This window comes from Aquarana catesbeiana, linkage group LG07 (genome assembly GCF_042186555.1).
Source record: "Aquarana catesbeiana isolate 2022-GZ linkage group LG07, ASM4218655v1, whole genome shotgun sequence".
Taxonomy (NCBI): domain Eukaryota; kingdom Metazoa; phylum Chordata; class Amphibia; order Anura; family Ranidae; genus Aquarana; species Aquarana catesbeiana.
In genome coordinates, this window is record NC_133330.1 from 325722024 (window position 1) to 325744408 (window position 22385).

General features: G+C 44.1%; 1 protein-coding gene across 5 annotated transcripts in view; it reads right to left on the reverse strand.

Moving 5' to 3' along the window:
• Nucleotides 1-1281: 1281 nt before the first annotated feature.
• DNAJC6 (DnaJ heat shock protein family (Hsp40) member C6) overlaps nt 1282-22385 on the reverse strand; it is a 140299-nt gene continuing 119195 nt past the window's right edge. For all 5 annotated transcript variants that reach the window (XM_073593798.1, XM_073593799.1, XM_073593800.1 and 2 more), the window contains 5 exons: nt 20333-20467; nt 13875-14126; nt 12341-12489; nt 7961-8137; nt 1282-4184 (listed from right to left, as the gene is read on the reverse strand). In XM_073593798.1, the coding sequence (XP_073449899.1) occupies nt 4083-4184; nt 7961-8137; nt 12341-12489; nt 13875-14126; nt 20333-20467 (815 nt within the window). In that variant the 3' untranslated portion in view covers nt 1282-4082. The remainder of the gene's footprint in view (nt 4185-7960; nt 8138-12340; nt 12490-13874; nt 14127-20332; nt 20468-22385) is intronic.

The window sequence follows — 22385 nt, forward strand, 5'->3', positions numbered from 1 at the left end:
GAACTACAGGTCCAATGAGGCATTGTAAAACAAGACCAGTCACCCTGCACACGGAGAGAGAGCAGAGCTGTGGGAGGGGCTCGGCAGGCTCCACCCACTACAGGCTGCCTGCAGGAATTACACATCCAATGACGCATTGTAAAACCCTGACATTCACAGACATGACTAGGCATGATGGAAATTGTAGTTCAGGAGGGCCACAGTTTTGAAGACCCCTGGGCTCATGCAGTCTGGCCAAAGATAATGATAAAAAAAAAAAAAAAGGAGGCACATATAATTATGAGATTGGGGTCTATTTATAACTATGCTTCAAGCATTCACACAACTGTCACAAAACATCCACGTAGGTTTATTTCTCATGATGGTCAGCTCCATCTAGTGACCATGTTTCCATATTTTCCTGAAATACCTCAATCAGAAAAATACTGCATTATGGCCACTAGGTGGCGCTGTCTAGCATATTAGACACATTATGGGGATTATTGATGAATGCTGTGCAAATGCTTGAGCACTTTTTTTTTTTTTAATAGACCCCACTGTGTTAGGTTGTGTTTAAAGGCCAAGTTCACCCAAAACTGATATTTAATTGTTTTTTTTTTTGTGATTACTGGTCAGTCGAGTCATGTGCTGGCCTCTTATGTCTTTCAGGGACTTTAGCGGTAAGATATTCCCCACCACTAACTAGAAATCGAGACCCCGAAAGGACAACATTTAGTTTTATAAAGCACTGTGTATCAAAAACTACTACTATACTTTCTTTTTATTACAAAATACTGTTGCCACCTTCTTTATCCTCTCTTGCAGCTCAGCACTGCGGATCACCCCCACCCCTTTTTTTCTGTCTACATGCACTCACTGCGCTGTTATCTGCACATCATTGCTCTGGAACGGCTTCCCGAGGCTGCATTCACACCTGAGCGTCTCCTTGTTGAGCGTTTTTTTAATGACTTTTTTTTTTTTTGTTTTTTGTGTACAGAGTTTTTAAAGCATTTTTGAGCTTTGGTGTTTTTTTTTAATTAGCCAATAGAGAAAAATATCATCTGTTTTATCATTGGTTGCTATGTTTTTCAGCTTCTTCATCCGCTTTTATTTATTATTTATTCGTTATTATTTATTTATACTTTTTTTTTTTTTTGTAAGGCTTTAAGGCTGGGTTCACACTTAGTGCGGACGCGGCTCACAGCTCAAACCCGCATCCAATTCGCATACGTGCGAACCCAGCCTCAAGGATTTAGGGGTTTATTTTTATTTATTTACTTATTTTTTTATTTATTTTATGTATTTATTTTAATTGAAAGGTTAGGGGTTAAAGTGTTACTAAACCCAGGAGCCTGCATTCACTATATCTGGTCGCCCACAGTACACAGAACATGGAAATGCGATTATTTTTAGTAAATATAAACTGCTAAATACCCTTTTCTCATCAGCAGTATATAGCAGTCTTGTAATTTCTATTAGTGTCTGGTTGAAGCTTGTAGAAGTAGATTTTATTCTCCTCCGACTTTCCTATGGGGCTGCAGGACCCCCGACCCTCTGTCTGGACAGTGTTGATTGGCCTTGTGCTGATCACATGCACCCTCCCAAGAAAATAAAAAAACGCTCTAGCAATACACACCAAACTGAGCATATGCAGAATGCCCCCCAAGGCTCTGTACTCCAGAAGATGGATTGGGGACAGTAAAAGAAGCAGAGGATCAGAGAAGACAGGATCAAACAGCCTTTTTACACAATGCAGAAGATTAACCCCTTAGGTTCCACAGTGAGTAGAACAAGCATGCTTTACTGCATATACAGACTGATTTTATTGTTGTGGGTTTAGTAACACTTTAAGGTTTGGGGTTAACATTAGGGGTTAATATTAGTGTTACGGTTAGGGTTTAAAATTAGGGTTAGGGTTTATTTATCTTATCATATTTATTTATTAGGATTTATTTTTTTATTATGTATTGCAGTGTTTCTCAACTCCAGTCCTCAAGGCGCCCCAATAGGTCATGTTTTCAAGATTTCCCTCAGATGAAAGGGCTGTGGTAATTACTAAGGCTCCATTCACACTAGCGCGTTTTTTGATGCATTTTGCATTTTGCAGAAATGCACGGGAATTTTTTAACATGGGTTCCTATGGAACATGTTCACATCAATGCCTTTTTGTTTCTCTGCATTTTTGGAAAGGGTCAGGGACTTTTTTCATGCAAAATGCAGCGTTTTGCATGTAATAGAATTCAATGGACAAGCATCAAAAACGCAAGTGCACCGTTTTTGCAGCGTTTTTGACGGTTTTTTTTTTTTTTTTAATTTTTTTTAAATTTTTTTTTTAGACTGTAAAAAAAAACTGTAAAAAAAAAAAAAAAAAAAAAACGCAAAACGCAAATCGCGGCAAAATCGCGGCAAAAACGCTGCTCAAAAACGTGGCAAGCATGAAAAAAAAACCTCCAAAAACGCCCAAAAGCAACATGCATAGGTGTGAATCGAGCCTAAGGCAGTGAAACTGATCAAATCACCTGTGCAAACTAATGGAGAGCCTGAAAACATGACCTTGTTGGGGCGCCTTGAGGACTGGAGTTGAGAAACCCTGATGTATTGCATTTGAGCAGAAAAACTTTCAAAAACGCATAAAAAAACTGCAGTAAAATGCGTGTGAATGGGGCCTGAGAGTGACAACCGTGGGCCTTGCCTGAGCATTGCATTTATAGTGACATGTGTGACAAGGTGACAACACAGGTGCACACTTGGGTGACAGTTGTCACTCCTTAACAAACAGTACTTGAACAAAGGCCTGCAAGACCGTCACCCTGCACAGAGAAAGAGCAGAGCTGTGGGAGGGGCTCAGCAGGCTCCACCCTCTACAGGCCGTTGGCAGAAAACTACATGAGGGGGCGGAGACAAGACAAGTTATCCTGCACAAAGAGAGAGTGGGGCTGTGGGAGGGGCTCAGCAGGCTCCACCCTCTACAGGCTGTCTGCCGAAAACTACATGAGGGGGCGGAGACGAGACCAGTCACCCTGCACAAAGAGAGCAGAGCTGTGGGAGGGGCTTAGCAGGCTCCACCCTCTACAGGCTGTCTGCAGAAAACTGCATGAGGGGGCGGAGACAAGACCAGCCACCCTGCACAAGGAGAGAGAGCAGCAGTGATCGGTCGTTATTACAGGAAGCTCCTGCACAAAGGAAAAGCCTCACACTGAATTACTGCACAGATCTGGAGGAAATACACAAAGCAGAGCCAAAAAAATTCAGACAATATTTGGTAATATCAGAGTTCAGCTTTAAGCCCTCTTTTCAGACTAAATGCGGCTTTGAAATCGCGCAACTTCATCTGAAATCGCATGCTTTCAAAGCCGCACGTCAGTGCGACTTTGAAGACCTCTGTGCTTTTGCTGCACCTAGAAAATCGCCAAAAGTAGTGCAGGAACTATTTTTTTTCAAAACGATGCGGCACCTCAAAAAAATCGGCATTGCTTCGATTTCAACATGGCCCTAGGGTGCGTCTTGTCATGCGATTTGACCTGTAAGTCACTCCAATGTGAACGAGGGCTTTAATCTTATATATGACAATTTAGCTTTAGATCTACTTCGAGTCAGACTTATGTGGTCATTTCAATCCCTAATGAAGGCGTCACAGCGCCCTCTGGTGGTGGCAACTCTACAATTTAGAACAAATCGATAACAGAGGAGACCATAAATGACAATTTTGTTATGGGACTTGTGGAAAGGGCAGAGAGACAAAAAACTAAAAAAAAAACAAAACAAAAAAAACCCAAAAAACAAAAAAACCCCCCAAAAAATTGCCCCATAAGGTAAACATTTGCGTTCCAGGACTTTGATTTAAAACCCATGTTATAAATAAATAAATATATAAATAAAAAATAAGGGGAGGAGGGATAATAAGACAACCATCATTACTGCTACGAGAAGAGTGCAAAATGCAAAGTCACATCTCCCCCTCCACGGGGAGGAAACGGAATTAAGACCATACTCAGGTGTCTAAAAAGAGAGAAAAAAAAAAAAAAACCCAAGAGGATATCTGAATGTTCATGGATGGATCTTATACTAGATGGAAGCTACGGGAGGGATTTGCAGATCGATGGTTAATATAACGGTTTCTGTCCTTGATTATCAAATTCTGACCAGGCGTCGTTTAGCTCCATAAAAATCATCTTTGCATATTGTTCATATGGCTGTCCTGTGGCCTGCGATAGAAACAAAATCAAGGTTATTAATAAAAATCAGAAACAGATAATAACTTCAAGCAGAACTTCACTTTAAAAAAAAAAATGAAGTGGTTAAAACAACTCAGAAAACGATATATTTTTTTTAATTAGTGCAAACAAATACAATACGATTCCCAAAGTTTTGGTAAAATATAAAAGAAGGGGTTGAACAGAGTAAATAGATACCAAACATGTCAAGTCCTAAAAATTGTGTGCGCCCGTGATATTGCATAAAACTATGGTAAACTAAAATTCTCCAGAGGCGATGCTTTAAAAGCCTTTATATAGCTCATTGGTTTACAGTAAACTACAAAATGATGGCATGAGAATTATTGCTCTCACTCCGGCGTTTCCAGCGATACCTCACATACACAATATTGTCAAAAGTATTGGGACGCCTGCCTTTACACGCACATGAACTTTAATGGCATCCCAGTCTTAGTCCGTAGGGTTCAATATTGAGTTGGCCCACCCTTTGCAGCTATAACAGCTTCAACTCTTCTGGGAAGGCCGTCCACAAGGTTTAGGAGTGTGTCTATGGGAGTGTTTGACCATTCTTCCAGAAGGGCATTTGTGAGGTCAGGTACTGATATTAGACAAGAAGGCCTGGCTCAAGTCTCCGCTCTAAATCATCCCAAAGGTGTTCTATGGGGTTGAGGTCAGGACTCTGTGCAGGCCAGTCAAGTTCCTCAACCCCAAACTCGCTCTTCCATGTCTTTATGGACCTTGCTTTGTGCACTGGTGCCCAGTCATGTTGGAACAGGAAGGGGTCATCCCCAAACTGTTCCCACAAAGTTGGGAGCATGAAATGATCCAAAATGTCTTGGTATGCCGACGCCTTAAGAGTTCCCTTCACTGGAACTAAGGGGCCAAGCCCAACCCCTGAAACACAACTCCACATCATAATCTCCCCTCCACCAAATGATTTGGACCAGTGCACAAAGCCAGGTTCATAAAGACATGGATGAGTGAGTTTGGGGTGGAGTCCTGACCTCAACCCAATAGAACACCTTTGGGATGATTTAGAGCGGAGACTGCTCAATTTCTCTATCTCCGTCCACTATAACACACTATACGGGTGATGTGTAAGCAGCCTTATATAGTGTGGGGCGTGGACTTAGTACCCCTGAGGCATGATTGGCCAAAGGCACCCTGCCTTTGGCCAATTATGGCTCTCGTTGAGGAGTGTGCTGTGATTGGGCAAAGCATGCAGGTCAGGTGTATGCTTTGGCCAATCATCATACAGCAATGCATTGTGGTCTTGCAGTGCATTATGGGGCGCTCAAATTTGCTGCGAACGCCCCATAAAATTCGCTGTTCGGCGAATGGGCGAACACCCGAAGTTTGACTCGAACTCGAAGTTCATCCCTAATGGTGGGGGGTTTCACCATTCCACCTGCACTGTAAATGTAGTTACACCCAAGAAGGTAAAGTGGTGCAAACCTCAATCATGAAATGTGAACAAAGCACATACTGACAGAACCGCTATGACAGAACCTACTATGGCCGAACCGCTGACAGCTCCGCTATGACAGAACTGTTGTGACTGTTGTGACTGAACATGCTATGGCAGAAACTCGCTGTCATGGACATACTGCGCATGGCTCTGCAACTGGCTGCAGGCGCATGGGTCCATTGGGATCTGTTCCAGTCCATAGGCATTCAGCAGTGAATAGACGTGCGTCAGTGCGCATGCGCGTGCGCACATCGCGGACGCGCGCACAGTAACACAGCTTTGGCGCCCAGTGATCCTTAAAAGGGGCCTTTTCAGAATGCATCCTTGCTGTCTGATCTGCAGCTCATCCTGTACCTGATCCTGAACCTGCATCTGCTCCAGTGTTACCCGGCTTCTGACCTCGCTGCTGTCTCCAGCCCTCACCCCTTGGCATGCTTTTGACCTGCTCTGTGTTTCTGTTTGTTTGATCTCCTGTTGCCGATCCTGCCTGGACTTTGACCATTCTCTGCCTGCTGCTTCTGTCTGATTGATCCGCTGCTGTGACCTGGCTTGTCTGATCCTGCTCCTGCCTGCAGCCCTGCATCTGTGTGCATCTGCCTACAAGTCCTGCATCTGTGCGCACCTGCCTGCTACTTCTCAGTGTTCCTGCATCCGCAGCAATCAAGCCTGTTCCTGTCTCCGCCAAGCAGACTCCATCTTCAGTCAAGCGAAACCTGCAGGCTCTCCTACCCCGCTGTGCTCCGAGGGTCACTGTTCCCACTCCAGTGATCATGGAAACAGAGCCGTATGAGAGGTCTCCCTCTGCACGTCAGGCTCACCTTCAAGGTATGTGACACTCGCTGGGGCAGAACGCGCCATGATTGAACCGCTATGACAGAACCACCATAACTGAAAACACTATGACAGAACCGCTATGACAGAACCACCATAACTGAAAACACTATGACAGAACCGCTATGACAGAACCACCATAACTGAAAACACTATGACAGAACCTGCTAAGGCAGATCCGCTATGACAGAACCACTATGACTGAACGTCATGACTGAACCACTGTGAAAGAACTGCTGTGACAGAACCGTTGTGACAGAAAACACGCTATGGCAGAAAACAAGCTATGACAGGAACACGGGCAAGGAATCATATGAAATGAGCTAACCCACCAACCAGCCCCCACTTTCTTGGTACTGCCCTCAGTGGCCCCCCCCTCTCCCCGAAGCCTGCAGGGAGACATGCACTCACCCAGGACAGCAGACAGAGACACCCACTCACTTCAGTCAGGAGGGACGGCCGTACTATCTTATTACAGACACCAATCCTCTTCTGCCTCCCCCTGCAATGCAGACAGTTTCACCCTCTGGCTGCACTGCAGGGGATTGGTTCTAGCACATGCACCCCTTCCATCTGCTGTCCAGGCCCCCTGTGTGCCCCTTTCCCCCACAGCCCTGCTGGCTTCCCTTCTCTCCTGCCGGCAGCAGCACACAGGGGGATGTTTCAGAATGGAGAGCGGGGAAAGGGGCCAGTAAATATATAATTTATTGGCCCCTTCCTGTCCTGAATGAACACAGTGAGTGATTGGTACCAATCACTTCTGGGTCCATTAATCGCTGAAGCATAGTAAACACAGTTGCTATGTTTCAGTTTGTGAATGAGCTAGAAGCTTTAATGAACTTCTAATTTATTCATCTGTGGAACTAAGGCTGCAAAGAAAGGGACTGATAAACTTATGTCCTCACTCACCTCAGGCTGGGGAGGGGGCTGTCAGGTAGGCTGTATGGGGCCCTGTGATTTCTAACAGCAGCCTGCTCAAGGCATGATTCCAGCCACTGACACCAACAATGGGGCATATGTCCTGCCTCTGACACCAACAATGGGGAATAATTCTTGCCACTGACCCCAACAATGGGGCATAATTCCTCCCACTGACATCAACAATGGGGCATACGTCCTGCCACTGACACTAACAATGGGGCATAATTCCTGCCACTGACACCACCAATGGGGCATAATTCCTGCCACTGACACCAATGGGGCATAATTCCTGCCACTGATACCAACAATGGGGCATAATTCCCGCCACTTGTACCAACAATGGGCTATAATACCTGCCACTGACAACAAAAATGGGGCACTATTCCTCCAAAGACACCAGATCGAGCATTGTTTAATCCCACTGGGCCCAGTCCAACCCCCCTAAAGTCTGAAGGACAGTAAACTAACCCTTTCTTTAGAAAGTCTGGAGACCCCTGCATTAGACTAGTTTACATGCATAGGTGTAAGTTGGATAATGTGATCTTACTTTGTCAGGGTGAACCACCAGCACAGCTTTCCGGTACACTTTCTTCACTTGTTCCGGTGTCACCAGGTCGGCCATGCTGACCGGCTTCCACTTGGTCTCCCCTTCCCAGAGCACAGTGTGCATTGTGGAGAGCAGGGCTCGGATGTTCCGCTCTTTGCCTTCAATCCAATCCAAAAGCTATTAGGAGAAAAAAGTAGATCCATCAAAAACAGGAATGTACAATTGTCATCGGTGCATTAATCAAACTCCTCCAACGGATTCCCTTTCTGCATAGCTTTTCAAAGATTTTGGGGTTGATTTACTAAAGGCGAATAGACTGTGCACTTTGCAAGTGTAGTTGCACTCTGCAAGGGCATTTGCTCCAGATCTTAGTAAATGAGATGAAGCTTCACTTTGCCCAGAACACCCAATCACATGCAAGGAAAATAAAAAAAAAACAGCATTTTTTGCTTGCACATGATTGGATAATGGAAGTCAGCAGAGCTTCCCCTCATTTACTAAGCTCTGGTGCAACTGCACTTGCAAAGTGCTCAGTCTATTTGATTTTGGTAAATCCAACCCTTTGTTTTTTTTTTAAATCTGATGATGCTGTAAAGAAAGGCCGCAACTTCTAGGGGTGGATTTACTAAAGGCAAATAGACTGTACACTTGCTCCAGAGCTTAGTAAATGAGGTTAAGTCTCCCTTTTCAAAGAACACCCAATCACATGCAAGGAAAATAAAAAAAAAAAAAACTATTTTTGCTGGCACATGATTGGATGATGGAAGTCAGAAGAGCTTCCTCTCATTTACAAAGCTCTAGAGCAACTGCACTTGCAAAGTGCACAGTCTACAGTATTTGCCTTTGGTAAATCAAACCCCCTAGTCTCCGAAAAACGTAATTATTGGAAATGTGTAAACACTAGATATCTAACAGTAATAAGGAGAGCCGGCAAAACTGTAATCCTTGAAGTGACATTTATTGGTACATCAGAGCTACGACTAAGGCTATTGCTGAAACGCGTCAGCTTTATTGTCACTCTGATGTACCAATAAGCGTCACTTCAAGGATTGCAGTTTTGCCGGCTCTCCTTATTACTGTTGCATTGGAGTGTGTTGGGACACATCGAGCCTCGGCCCCTGTGAGTGGACCTGGTGTATGGATTAAATTGTCCCTGCAGAGAGCGCTGTTACCTTTCTCCTTTTCCAAACATTAGATATCTAACGCGTTTCAGGATCAGACCCTTAATTTAAGGCAAGGTTTGGAGGTAGGTAGTGAGCCAGTACCTGAAGCACTCAAGTAGAACTATGGCCAAGACTTCCTCCTAGTCTTTAGCACCTACCATACAAAGACCAAGGATTTGAAGACTTTAGCAATAAAGAAGAGGTCTGACCCTGAAATGCATTGGCTGTTTTATGTTTTAACTTTTCCAAATAAAGATGTTTTTGAGATCATTCTTGATCCGTGATCTTCACAGCTATTATTACATTTTGACCGACTGTCCCGGTATCCCTCAATGAGTGGAGCAGCCATACAGAAACATCCCACCATGCACCCAGCACTTCTCACCGATACATTTTCAAAAAACTAACATTGATATACACTATATTACCAAAAATTTTGGGACGCCTGCCTTTACACGCACATGAACTTTAATGGTATCCTAGTCTTAGTCTATAAGGTTCAATATTGAGTTGGCTCCGCCCTTTGCAGCTATAACAGCTTCAACTCTTCTGGGAAGGCCGTCCACAAGGTTTAGGAGTGTGTCTATGGGAATCTTTGACCATATTTCCAGAAGCGCATTTGTGAGATCAGGATCTGATGTTGGACACGAAGACCTGGCTCGCAGTCTCCGCTCTAATTCATCCCAAAGGTCTTCTATCGGGTTGAGGTCAGGACTCTGTTCAGGCCAGTCAAGTTTCTCCACCCCAAACTCGCTCATCCATGTCTTTATGGACCTTGCTTTGTGCACTGGTCCAAATCATTTGGTGGAGGGGGGATTATGGTGTGGGGTTGTTTTTCAGGAGTTGGGCTTGGCCTCTTAGTTCCAGTGAAGGGAACTCTTAAGGCGTCAGCATACCAAGACATTTTGGACAATTTCATTCTCCCAACTTTGTGGGAACAGTTTGGGGATGGCCCCTTCCTGTTCCAACATGACTGCGCACCAGTGCACAAAGCAAGGTCCATAAAGACACGGATGAGCGAGTTTGGGGTGAAGGAACTTGACTGGCCTGCACAAAGTCCTGACTTCAACCCAATAAAATACATCAGGGATGAATTAGAGCGGAGACTGCGAGCCAGGCCTTCTCATCCAACATCAATGCCTGACTTCACAAATGCGCTCCATGTGGCCCCATAGTCTTGCATTTGGTCGCATTCAGCGAAAAAACGCCCCGCCGAATACAATATCCCGTTTCATTTTTGCCACAGCTATGGCATGTACAGTGGGGAATATTATTATTTGATCCCCTGCAGATTGTGTAAGTTTGCCCACTTACAAAGAAACGAAGGGTCTATAATTTTTATCATAGGTGTATTTTAAATAATAGAGACAGAATATCAACCAAAAATCCAGAAAAAACACATGATACAAATGTTATAAATTGAGTTGCAGTTCAGTGATTAAAATAAGTATTTGATCTCCTACCAACCAACAATAATTCTGGCTCCCACAGACTGGCTCCAGTAGGTGCTCATGTGGTATACAGATTAGTCCTGTCAATGTAAGAAGGTGCTCCTAACGACAACTCTTTATGTGTATAAAAGACACCTGTCCACAGAATCTCTTCAATTCAAACCTCACCATCATGGGCAACACCAAAGAGCTGTCCAAGGACATCAGGGACGAGATTGTAGACCTGCACAAGGCTGGAATGGGCTACAAGACCATCAGCAAGAAGCCTGGCAAGAAGGAGACAACTGTTGGAGTAATTATTTGCAAATGGAAAAAATGCAAAATCACCAATCGCCCTCGGTCTGGAGCTCCATGCAAGTTTTCTCCTCATGGGGTGAGGATGATCATGAGAAAAGTGAGGGATCAGCCCAGAACTACACAGGAGGAGCTTGTGAATGATCTCAAGGCAGTTGGGACCACAGTCACCAAACAAACCATTGGTAACACAATACACCGCAATGGATTGAAATCCTGCAGCGCCCGCAAGGTTCCCCTCCTCAAGAAGGCATATGTACAGGTCCATCTGAAGTTTGCCAATGAACATCTAAATGATTCCGAGAAGGATTGGGAGAAAGTGCTGTGGTCATATAAGAGCTCAATTTTGTTCTCAGGCATTAACTCAACTCGCCGTGTTTGGAGGGAGAAAAATGCTGACTATGACCCTAAGAACACCATCCCTACAGTCAACCACGGAGGTAGAAACATGATGCTTTGGGTCCGGTTCTCTGCTAAAGGTACAGGCCGACATTGCCACATTGAGGGGCCAATGGACGGGACCATGTGATGTAAAATATTGGATAATAACCTTCTTCCCTCGGCCAGAACACTGCAGATGGGCCGTGGATGGGTCTTCCAGCATGACAATGACCCAAAACATACCGCCAAGGCAACAAAGGAGTGGCTCAATAAGAAGCACATTAGGGTCATGGAGTAGCCTAGCCAGTCTCCAGACCTTAATCCTATAGAATATCTATTGAGGGAGCTGAAACTTCGAGTTGCCAAGGAACAGCCAAGAAACCTCAAGGATGTAGAGAAGATCTGTAGAGAAGAGTGGACCAAAATCCCTCCTGAAATGTGTGGAAACCTGGTAACTACAAGAAATGTTTTACCTCTGTACTTGCCAACAACGGTTTCTCCACCAAGTACTAAGTCATGTTTTGCTTGGGGATCAAATACTTATTTTACTCACTGAACTGCAACTCAATTTATAACATTTGTATCATGTGTTTTTTTTCTGGATTTTTGGTTGATATTCTGTCTCTATCATTTAAAATACACCTATGATAAAAACGATAGGCCCTTCATTTCTTTGTAAGTGGGCAAACTTAGAAAATCTGCAGGGGATCAAATCATTATTTTCCGCACTGTATACAGTCCTGAGATCATGCAGGCCTGGTTCAGGCGGGTGGTAAAACCACAGCTCACCTGGTTTTATTGCCCCCTAGCAGTAAAAGCAGATGGTAGAGCCACGGTACTGCCCTCAACCACCCACCTGAATACAGAAATGTCACAGCCATTATATGCTTTGCTTTGTGGCTGCAATAAAAAATGGCAGTACTGCCACAAATGTGATGCATTTAGGCTCATGGGACCTCCTCACCACTGGAAGAAGCTCCGGGGCTGTCAGCGGGATCCTATCTGTTGAGCTGCTCTCAGAACAGGGGTTCAGGCTTTGCTGGCTCCATTTAAATTCCCCTGTGAAATGCTGAGCATGTCCATTGGCTCACCTTCAGTTTCTCGGGGTCCATCTCTTTGGACATTTCTTCTTTCCTCATTTCTGCAATAGTTTTGGGCCCCTTCCTCTCCTTGTGAGCATTAAATCCCTGGCTGGAGAGCAGGTCTTCAAAATTATCCGCTGGTGGCTTTTGTTTGGGGTCTGCAAACAAAAAAACAAGAATTTATACTAAAAATGGTCAAAAAAATAATTCATTTTAATAGCTAGACCACATTTGTATTTATCTTAGCTTTTTGATTATAAAAAAAATAAAATAAAGTGATGTACCGACTAAAATCTAACTCCAGCCAAATATCTTTTTAGTTTTGGATATAGTGAGAACAATTTAAAAAAATGAACTCCAGCCTTTCCTTCACTTTTGCACGTTTGTACGGTCTCCTCTCCTGTACTCAAATGGCATTCACTGCACACTGTGAGCTTCTCACAATGTGCATTAGAAGCTGCAGAAAGTCAGAGGTTGGAGGACATCCAGCTCTTTTCTCCCAGCATGACTGTCCCTGACCTGCCCTTTTTCATTCATTGGGATTTCATTTTTTTCAGTCTCGGAGGCTCAGCATCACATGTGGGCAGAGGGCGGTCAGCATGCAAATACAGCCCATCTAGGAATGCACCCATCAAGGCAGTATGAAATAGCGTTAGGAGTCACAGGGGTCGCAATAGCGACCCCGCCCTATGCGCTAGGGGGGCCTGTGCCGAGTCCCTGTTACATTCGGTTTTATACCTGGACAGGAGGGTTGGCGGGGGGGAGGCATAAACAGGAACTGACCCCCTCCATTTTGCCTCCTGCAGCTGCTAAAAGCCAGCTTCACCTCCTATCCCTTCCCCTGGTATGGAGGATGGAGAGCGGGGAAGGGGCCGGTAAAAATGTATTTTACTGGCCCCTTCCCTTTCTGAATGAACACAGTGAGTGATTGATACCGATCACTCACTGTATCCATTTATAACTGAAGCATAGTAAACTGTTTACTATGCATCAGTTTGTGAAAGGAAGCCACTCAGCACAGAGCACTTCCTATTCATTCACTGTCCAGTGCAGCTGAGGCTGCAGAGAAAGGGACTTGGGAATCTCTGTCCCTTTATCGGTCTCAAAAGTGACACCGTCGGCTGCCCTACTGACACCGTCCATTGTTCATATTTTCACAGTAACATTTGCTTTATTAACCTAAGTATATTTTATGGATACAAAAATGCTTTTGATTTATTTAACCATGCTCTTTTAAGCCCCTCCCACTGTCAACACAATTTGGCCACACCCACAACTTTTGCACTGGGGCCCACAGGCTTTAAGCTTCACCTCTGGTTACCCTGTCTACAGAGCATGTGACAAGGACTTTCATGGCCGTATCACCAGGTATCAATTTAATGAAAGCTGAAGATTCAAAAATCGTGAAAATTACTTTTGAAATTACTTTGACATGTTGAAGCAAATATACGTCTCTTTTAATATTTTCCTGATAGGCTGGGAAACTGAAGTTCATATTGAACACTCATTAAATAGACAGCAATATCCATGAATGAACACACACCAGGGGCGGTTGGGTGTTTCCCCTTGTCGTTGTTTCCGCCGCTTGCTGTGGCAAAGCTAATATTGTAATTCGGTCTATTTTGGGGTGAGCAGTGCGTAGCGTTTTGCTGCGGCTTGGAATGAGCCTGCCAGGCGTATCCTGTATTCGGTTGCCAGCCGTGCTGTGGGGACGGCTTCTGTGGAGAACCCACTGGTGGAAATCCCCCTCCACATCCCGTTGGCGTTGTGGGTTTACTTGCAAAAGCGGAGCCACCTGAAAAGAAGAGGATGGACTAAGCATTACCATGTTCTGCATTAGGTACAAAGACATTGGCTTAGAACTTCCATATTTAGGAACACTATCATCATTTAAATGTAACAAAGAATATAACAGAATATGTAAAAAGGAAATCAAGGACGCAAAAATTCAACACGAATGACTGATTGCAAAAGATAGTAGGACAAACCCCCCCAAAAATCCTTTAAATATATTAATAGTTAATTAAAAAGGTCAGGTCTGAGCATGTAGGCAATTTACAAAATAATCTAGAGTGGGTGACTGGGGACAAAGAGAAGGCAAATTTATTAAATACTTTCTTCAGCTCTGTGTATACAAAGGAGCATGGGGAGCTCATGTCCATAATGGAGGTGGTCGTGACACAGCCCCAAATGATCCACAATGGCTCAAAAGTGATATACAGACAGAATAAAGGTGAATAAAGCACTTGGACCAGATGGCATCCACCCACGGATCCTAAAAGAATAGAGCTCTGTCATTTCAATGCCATTGTTTCTAATTTTTAGGGACTTGTTAATGACGGGAATAGTACCACTGGAATGGTGTAGGGTCATTGTGGTGCCTATATTTAAAAAGGGATAAAAGTCTTTACCAAGTAACTATAGATGTGTTAGTTTATTTTCTATAGTCTGGAAGATAGCGGAGAGTTTAATAAAAGACCACATAGACCAGTTCTTGCTGGTAAAAAATATTTTAAGCAACAGACAGCATGGATTCATGAAAGACAGAAGTTGTCAGACAAACCTGATTTCTTTTTATGAAGAGGTAAGTAAAACCTTGGACAGAGGGGTGGCTGTGGACGTGGTATACCTGGATTTTGCAAAAGCGTTTGACACAGTTCCCCACACACGGCTCATGGGTAAGGTAAAGTCTACAGGCCTGGAAAGATCAATTTGTAAATGGATAGAAAGCTGGCTAAAAAACTGAATTCAGAGAGTAGTGGTTAATGACTCGTAGTCTGAATGGTCTAAGGTTATTAGTGGTGTACCCCAAGGTTCAGTGTTGGGACCCTTACTTTTTAAAAAAATCTTCAGGGCCGGTGCTCGAACTAGGCAGCCTACTAGGGGCGTAGCTGACCCTTGCCTCACCTCTTCCTCCTCCTCATCGCCCCCCCAGGCTCCCAGCAGGACCTCTGATAGGAGGGCCCACACAGCGAGGAGTTCGGTGCGGCGGTCATGTAGTAGCTTTTGCAGAGCGGTGTGCGGCTTTCTCCCTCCCATCGGCTTTCAGATGCTGGAGGGAGAGGGACGTCTGTGTAACAGGCAGCCAATAGCGCTGCTCTTCTGAGTGGAAGGGCGTGACTGTCAAGATGCTCCGCCTCCCACTACCTCCTTAGCCAATCAGATTACCCAGCCCGCCACATTTGATCAGAAGATGCCAGTGGCCAGGGCGGGATGCAGAGGATCGGACATACCTGAGCAGTGAGCCTGTGACATGTGTATGCCAGCTGCAGAAGTCTAATCATCAGTGTGTTCTCCCGTCCCGTGTGTAGAACAGGCAGTGCTCACAGTGATCAAGGGATGACTTCCCCACCATCTTCTCACACTGCTTCTTATCTCTTTTTATTTACACTGCACACAGGATGGGTGAATGATGATTAGACTTCTGCAAAACTTTAGCTGTTTCTATAGCTATTTGTGTCAGAGTCCGGTGTCAGCCATCCATGATTTTTTTTTTTTTTTAACATTTTCCTTGTATTCTTTGAAGTAATTAAAAGGAGAAGTCCATCTCATCGCCACCCTGCACAACCGGGAGGAGACCTTTCGTGAAACCTGGAGACCCTTTAAGTATACTTAATTATGGGGTACTATGGAGACCAACTAATTATGGGGTACTTTGTCGCAGTAAGTGGGCTTAGTACCATATAGCAATATGGTGTGACCAAATCCCCATATTTTTGAAAATGCCTTTTTGAGAATGTTTAGGTGTTTTTAATCTAGCCTTGCTGGAGGTGAATGTTTTTTTGCATGTGTGCGCTGTAATATTTTTCTTCTATTGTATGGTCTTATGGCTGCACCAGCTTTAATGTGAAGGTGTGCCCCCCAAATATCTTGTTTGTCCTTTAAGTATACTGACACATATCTCCAGGAGGTTTCGTAATTTCAGCAGACCTCCTGGATTTAGTTCTGATCACCGGGACGAGAGGCACCTATTACCTACTATCCGCTCAATTTCTCTCTTCCCTCTCCTTCACCCAGTTCTCCTTCCTTATTAGGGACAACCGCTATACTTTTTCCTCTCCCCGTTAATTAACCCTTCTCCCGCCCCTCCTTACTCAAATATTGCCTTAGTTATAGGTATAACTTTTTCAAAATCTTTTTTCTTTCTCTTTTATGTTATATTTTATTTCCACCCGGCCATCGGGACGCATAGCATCCCGATACTGTTTGAACCTTATTTTGTCGCATAGCTTGACATTTATGTTTTTCTGCTAGTGTGACCCTATTGTTTCTACTTCATAATGTTATTATATGTTACATGTTTATGTCAGTTACTTGGGATTTATACCATATCCTCTTTGAAAAAAAAAGGAATTACAAAAAAAAAGGAGAAGTCCAGCCTGAGCTTTTTAGGCTGGGCTTCTCCTCTGGGTCACAGGAGTACAATTCGATTTGCACTCCTGTGACCTGTTTTCAGCGGAGAGCGGTCTGAAGTCTGCTCTCCGCTGTTGTCACTGCCATCAGTCGAGGCACCGCGTCATCCCGACTTCAGAAGTCTGGATCCACCAGCTGCCTTGACTGATGGCAGCCTCAGCCTCTCAGCGAGCCGCTCCCCGCCCCTCCACAGCTCAGTGCTCCAATGAGCGTGGAGGAGCAGAGAGGAGAGACGCTGACTGACAGTCTGCAGCTCTCCTCTTGGGGATCTGTGAGAACCGAGCCATCAGCGGTGTTTGGTGGCTCAGTTCTCAGTGCAGAGCTGGCGGGGTTACAGCTGCAGCATCGGTCTGATGCTCCATCCACCTAGGTAAGTATGAATCTAAAAAAAAAAAATAAATAAATCCATACTTCTCTTTTAACTGGTCAGGCTAGGAGCTTCACAGACCCTTTAACCATTTACTGTCCTCCTGTGCTTGAGAATTGACTGTTAGTAAAGATTTTTTTTTGGCATTTAGTTATATCTTGTAAACTCCTGTTCAGTGGTCAATGTTTTTCCACACTGGTCACTGCTAGGACACACTTGTACTATGTCCACAGTCTCTGACCGTCTCCTGTACTATGTCTGCATTCTCTGACCATCTCCTGTAGTATGTCTGCAGTCTCTGACCGTCTCCTGTAGTATGTCTGCAGTCTCTAACCGTCTCCTGTATCATGTCTGCAGTCTCTGACCATCTCCTGTAGTATGTCTGCAGTCTCTGACCATCTCCTGTAGTATGTCTGCAGTCTCTGACCGTCTCCTGTAGTATGTCTGCATTCTCTGACCATCTCCTGTAGTATGTCTGCAGTCTCTGACCATCTCCTGTATCATGTCTGCAGTCTCTGACCGTCTCCTGTACAGGGGCGGACTGACCATTGAGCCACTCAGGCACTGCCCGTGGGCCCTGGGCCACTAGGGGGCCCCATCAGGGTTGCCAGCCTCAGTAAAACCAGGAACAGTATGTATAAATCTGTGTTTTTTTTTACATCTGTCTGTTCATACTGTGTGTACATGTCTGTGTATACTGTGTGATTGTATACTGTGTGTTTGTATACTGTGTGGCCCCATAATCTCTGATTGCCTGGGGGCCCCATAATCTCCTATTGCCTGGGGGCCCCATGAGTTATCAGTCCACCCCTGCTCCTGTACCATGTCTGCAGTCTCTGACCCTCTCTTGTAGTACGTTTTTGCAGTCTCTGACCTTCTCCTGTAGTATGTTTTGCAGTCTCTGACCCTCTCCTGTAGTGCGTTTTGCAGTCTCTGTCCCTCTTCCTGTAGTACGTTTTTGCAGTCTCTGACCCTCTTCCTGTAGTGCGTTTTGCAGTCTCTGTCCCTCTCCTGTAGTGCGTTTTGCAGTTTCTGTCCCTCTTCCTGTAGTACGTTTTTGCAGTCTCTGACCCTCTTCCTGTAGTGCGTTTTGCAGTCTCTGTCCCTCTCCTGTAGTGCGTTTTGCAGTCTCTGTCCCTCTCCTGTAGTGCGTTTTGCAGTCTCTGTCCCTCTTCCTGTAGTACGTTTTTGCAGTCTCTGACCCTCTTCCTGTAGTGCGTTTTGCAGTCTCTGTCCCTCTCCTGTAGTGCGTTTTGCAGTCTCTGTCCCTCTCCTGTAGTGCGTTTTGCAGTCTCTGACCCTCTCCTGTAGTGCGTTTTGCAGTCTCTGACCCTCTTCCTGTAGTACATTTTGCAGTCTCTGCAAAGGTCGCACTTGCAATCAGGCCCTGGTGTTCTGCCACTGTGGCCACTTCCGCCACTAATATATTTTTTTAGAATGGCACTCAGTGAAATAATAACTAAGTGCCATTAAAAAAACAAAAAAAACAAACAAACACTGTGACAGATTGTCACACAATACACACTGGGGTCTGTGATCAAAGAATGTATTGTGCTATTATTTAATGACACTGCACAAAGCCATTCAGTTTTTTTTTTTTTTTGGGGGGGGGGCACAAGTAGCTGGTGTTGCCTGAGGCGCAAAATAGTCTAGCACCAGCCCTGAATATCATTATAAATGATATTGGGTCTGGGATTAAAAGTACCATTTCAGTCTTTGCAGATGACACCAAGCTATGCAGTGGAATAACGTCCTTACAGGATGTCTCCAATTTACAGGCCGACCTAATTGGGCGACTAAGTGGCAAATGAGGTTTACTGTTGATTAATGTAAAGTTATGCACTTGGGGGCTAAGAATATGCATCATACATACTAGGGGGAGTACAACTGGGGGAATCAATGGTGGAGAAGGATCTGGGTGTTCTGGTAGACCATAAGCTTAATATTAGCATGCAATGTCAACCTGCGATTTCCAAAGCGAGTAAAGTCCTTTCTTGTATTAACAGAGGTATGGACTCCAGAGAGAGATATCATTTTGCCCCCCTGTACAAATCATTAGTAAGACCTCATAAGGAATATGCAGTTCAGTTTTGGGCTCCAGTTCTCAAAAGAGAAAATTGGTGAACTGGAGAAAGTGCAGAGAAGGGCAACCAAACTGATGAACTGGCATGGAGGAGCTCAGCTATGAGGAAAGATTAGAGGAACTGAATCAATAACCTCTTGAGAAGAGGAGATTAAGGGGGGATATGATCAACATGTACAAATACATAAGGGGTCCATATAGTGAACTTGGTGTTTTTAACTTTAAGGTCATCACAGAGGACACGGGGGAACTCTTTACATCTAGGAGGAAAAGAGATTTCATCTCCAAATACGGAAAGGTTTCTTCACAGTAAGAGCTGTGAAAATGTGGAATAGACTCCCTCCAGAGGTGGTTCTGTATAGCTCAATAGATTGCTTTAAGAAAGGACTGGATTCTTTCCTATATGTACATAATAATATAACTGGGTACTAACATTTATATGTAAAGTTGATCCAGGGAAAATCCGATTGCTTCTCGGGAGATCAGGAAGGAATTTTTTTCCCCTGCTGTAGCACATTGAGTTTCATGCTTTGCTGGGGTTTTTTGCCTTCTTCTGGAACAACTGTGGGTATAGTATTGTGTATATGGGATTGTATGTTTTATTTTTTGCGCTATAAACAAAAAAAGACAATTTTGAAAAAAAAAAAACTATATTTTTTACTTTCTGCTATAACAGCTGTCCAATAAAAAAAAAAAAAAATTGAAAAACTAATTTCTTAAGAAATTTAGACATATTTTTGGTAAAAAAAAAAACCCAATAAGCATATATTGATTGGTTTTCGCAAAAGTTGGAATTTTTCCTTATTTTTTTTTTTTCTAGTATTGGCGGTGATCAGCAACTTATAGTGGGACTGCGATATTGCGGCGGATAAATCAGACACTAACTGACACCTTTCACACTTTTTTTGGGAACCAGTGACACTAATACAGTGATCAGTGCTAAAAATATGCACTGTCACTGTACTAAAATGAGGCTAGCTGGGAATGGGGTTAACATCAGGGGTGATCAAAGGGTTAACTGTGTGCCTAGCCAGTGTTTTTGTACAATGTGGGAGGAGCTTTACAATAGGGAAGGCATGGATCCTAGTCCCTTCATAATCGTTCATAATAGAAAAACAAAAAACAAAAAACATTTTACCTGGAAGATTTGCTCCTAGGTTTCCAAGGTCGGCAAATGGATCAAGGCTCTGTGGCTTGGCTTGGTGCAATGGTGTGCCATGGGGGGAGCCTGTAGGAGTTGTGGCACCTGATCTGCTTCCAACGCCTAAACCACCTGCGTAAAGGTAAAGAATTTGACTGATTATAATACATTGTAAATTTTTATCATTGCAGTATCAAAGCCAAGCTGCTTCGTCATTTATGTTACCCGGGGGATGCCTCACCGAAAAATTGGTGAAGAGACAATGATGCAGGACTGGCTACTTCTGGACCAGAGGGTAGCCCGAGTGCATTGACGTTTACAGTAAACAGCCTTTTCCACTGAAAGGGTACATCGTGCCTAATTCTCAGAATTCAGCTTTAAAGCTCAATTCCCGGAATTCAACTCCTTTGTAAAAAAATGAAGGCACACTATGGGGTTGACTTACTAAAGGCAAATTGCAGTTGCTCCAGAGCTTAGTAAAGGAGCAGAAGCTCTGCTGACTTCCATCATCCAATCATGTGCAAGCAAAAATTCAGTTTTTTTTTTTTTAATTTTCCTTGCATGTGATTAGGTATTCTTTGCAAAGGAAAAAAAAATAAAGTTTTTTTTTTTTTTTTTGAAGATCAACACTCACTATTTGTTATCACAACACTGGGTAATGATCAAAAATGCCCGTGTGGTGTCCCTAAAAATTGCAGACTCCAGTGTTAATTTTGTCGACTAAAACATTTTAGTCGACTAAATGAATATTATTTTAGTCGACTAAAATACGACTAAAACGAAAACAACCGAGATGACTAAAATACGACTAAAACTAAAATGGCATTTTAGTCAAAAGATTAAGACTAAAACTAAATTGAAATTTGACTTAAAAATTAACACTGGTCTGTAGTGCATGTTTATACTTCAGTGCCATAATAAATAACATTAGATTTTTCACTCCAGCAGTATATAATGAGTTTGGAAATTGTAGAGAAATGTTAACCAATGCATTACAATTTAATTACACCCATTAGATTTTAGTCGACTAAAATGTACTGGAGATTTAGTCGACTAAATATGACTAAAACTAAAACAATTGCAGAAGACTAAAATGGGACTAAAACTAAAATGCCATTTTAGTCCTAAGACTAATGCCCTGTACACACGAGCGGACTTTTTGACCGGACTGGTCCGACGGACTTTCGACGGACTTTCCCAATGAACGGACTTGCCCACACACGATCACACCAAAGTCCGATGGATTTGTACGTGATGTCCTACAACCGGACTAGAATAAGGAAGTGGATAGCCAGTAGCTGCCCTAGCGTCGGTTTTCGTCCGTCGGACTAGCATACAGACGAGCGGATTTTTCGACCGGACTCGAGTCCGTCGGAAAGATTTGAAGCATGTTCCAAATCTAAAGTCCGTCAGATTTTTGACTGAAAAAGTCCGCTGAAGGTCCGATGAAGCCCACACACCATCGGATGGTCGAAAAGTCCGCCCGTGTGTACGCGGCATAAGACTAAAACGGAATCGAAATTTGCTGCCAAAATTGACACTGGCAGACTCCCCAGTATATGGTGCGGTCTCCGTGCCTAAATACAATAGCTGTAAAAAGAAGGATTACAGGGGAAAGGATCCCACTGAGAAGAGACACAGGTGGACCAAGCTGTTTAAAGTGGCGTTCCACCCCCAAAAAAAATCATTAATGTGCATGAAATAAATTTAAAAAAAAACACTTGGAGAATTTTTTTTTTTTACTTACCTTTTGATGCCTGTTGCTATGTGGTCCCTCAAAATCTGCCTCCTTCATCTCCTAGGCTCCTGACGTCACTTCCCTCGGCGCCTCCGCTCGCCACTGCTCCTGGGAGATGTGTGTCATCATTTCCCAGGAGGCAGTGGGCAGCGCCGGGGGCTAGGTTGCCATAACAACGGGGCGGGAACTTCCGACGTCGCCGCCCGTCGTTATGGCAACCTCTATACTTTACAGCGCCAACGACGGCGCATTACTGCGCAGGCGTGAGGACAGGCGGCGCATGCTGGTCGCTCAGCTGCACCGTGTCCCGTA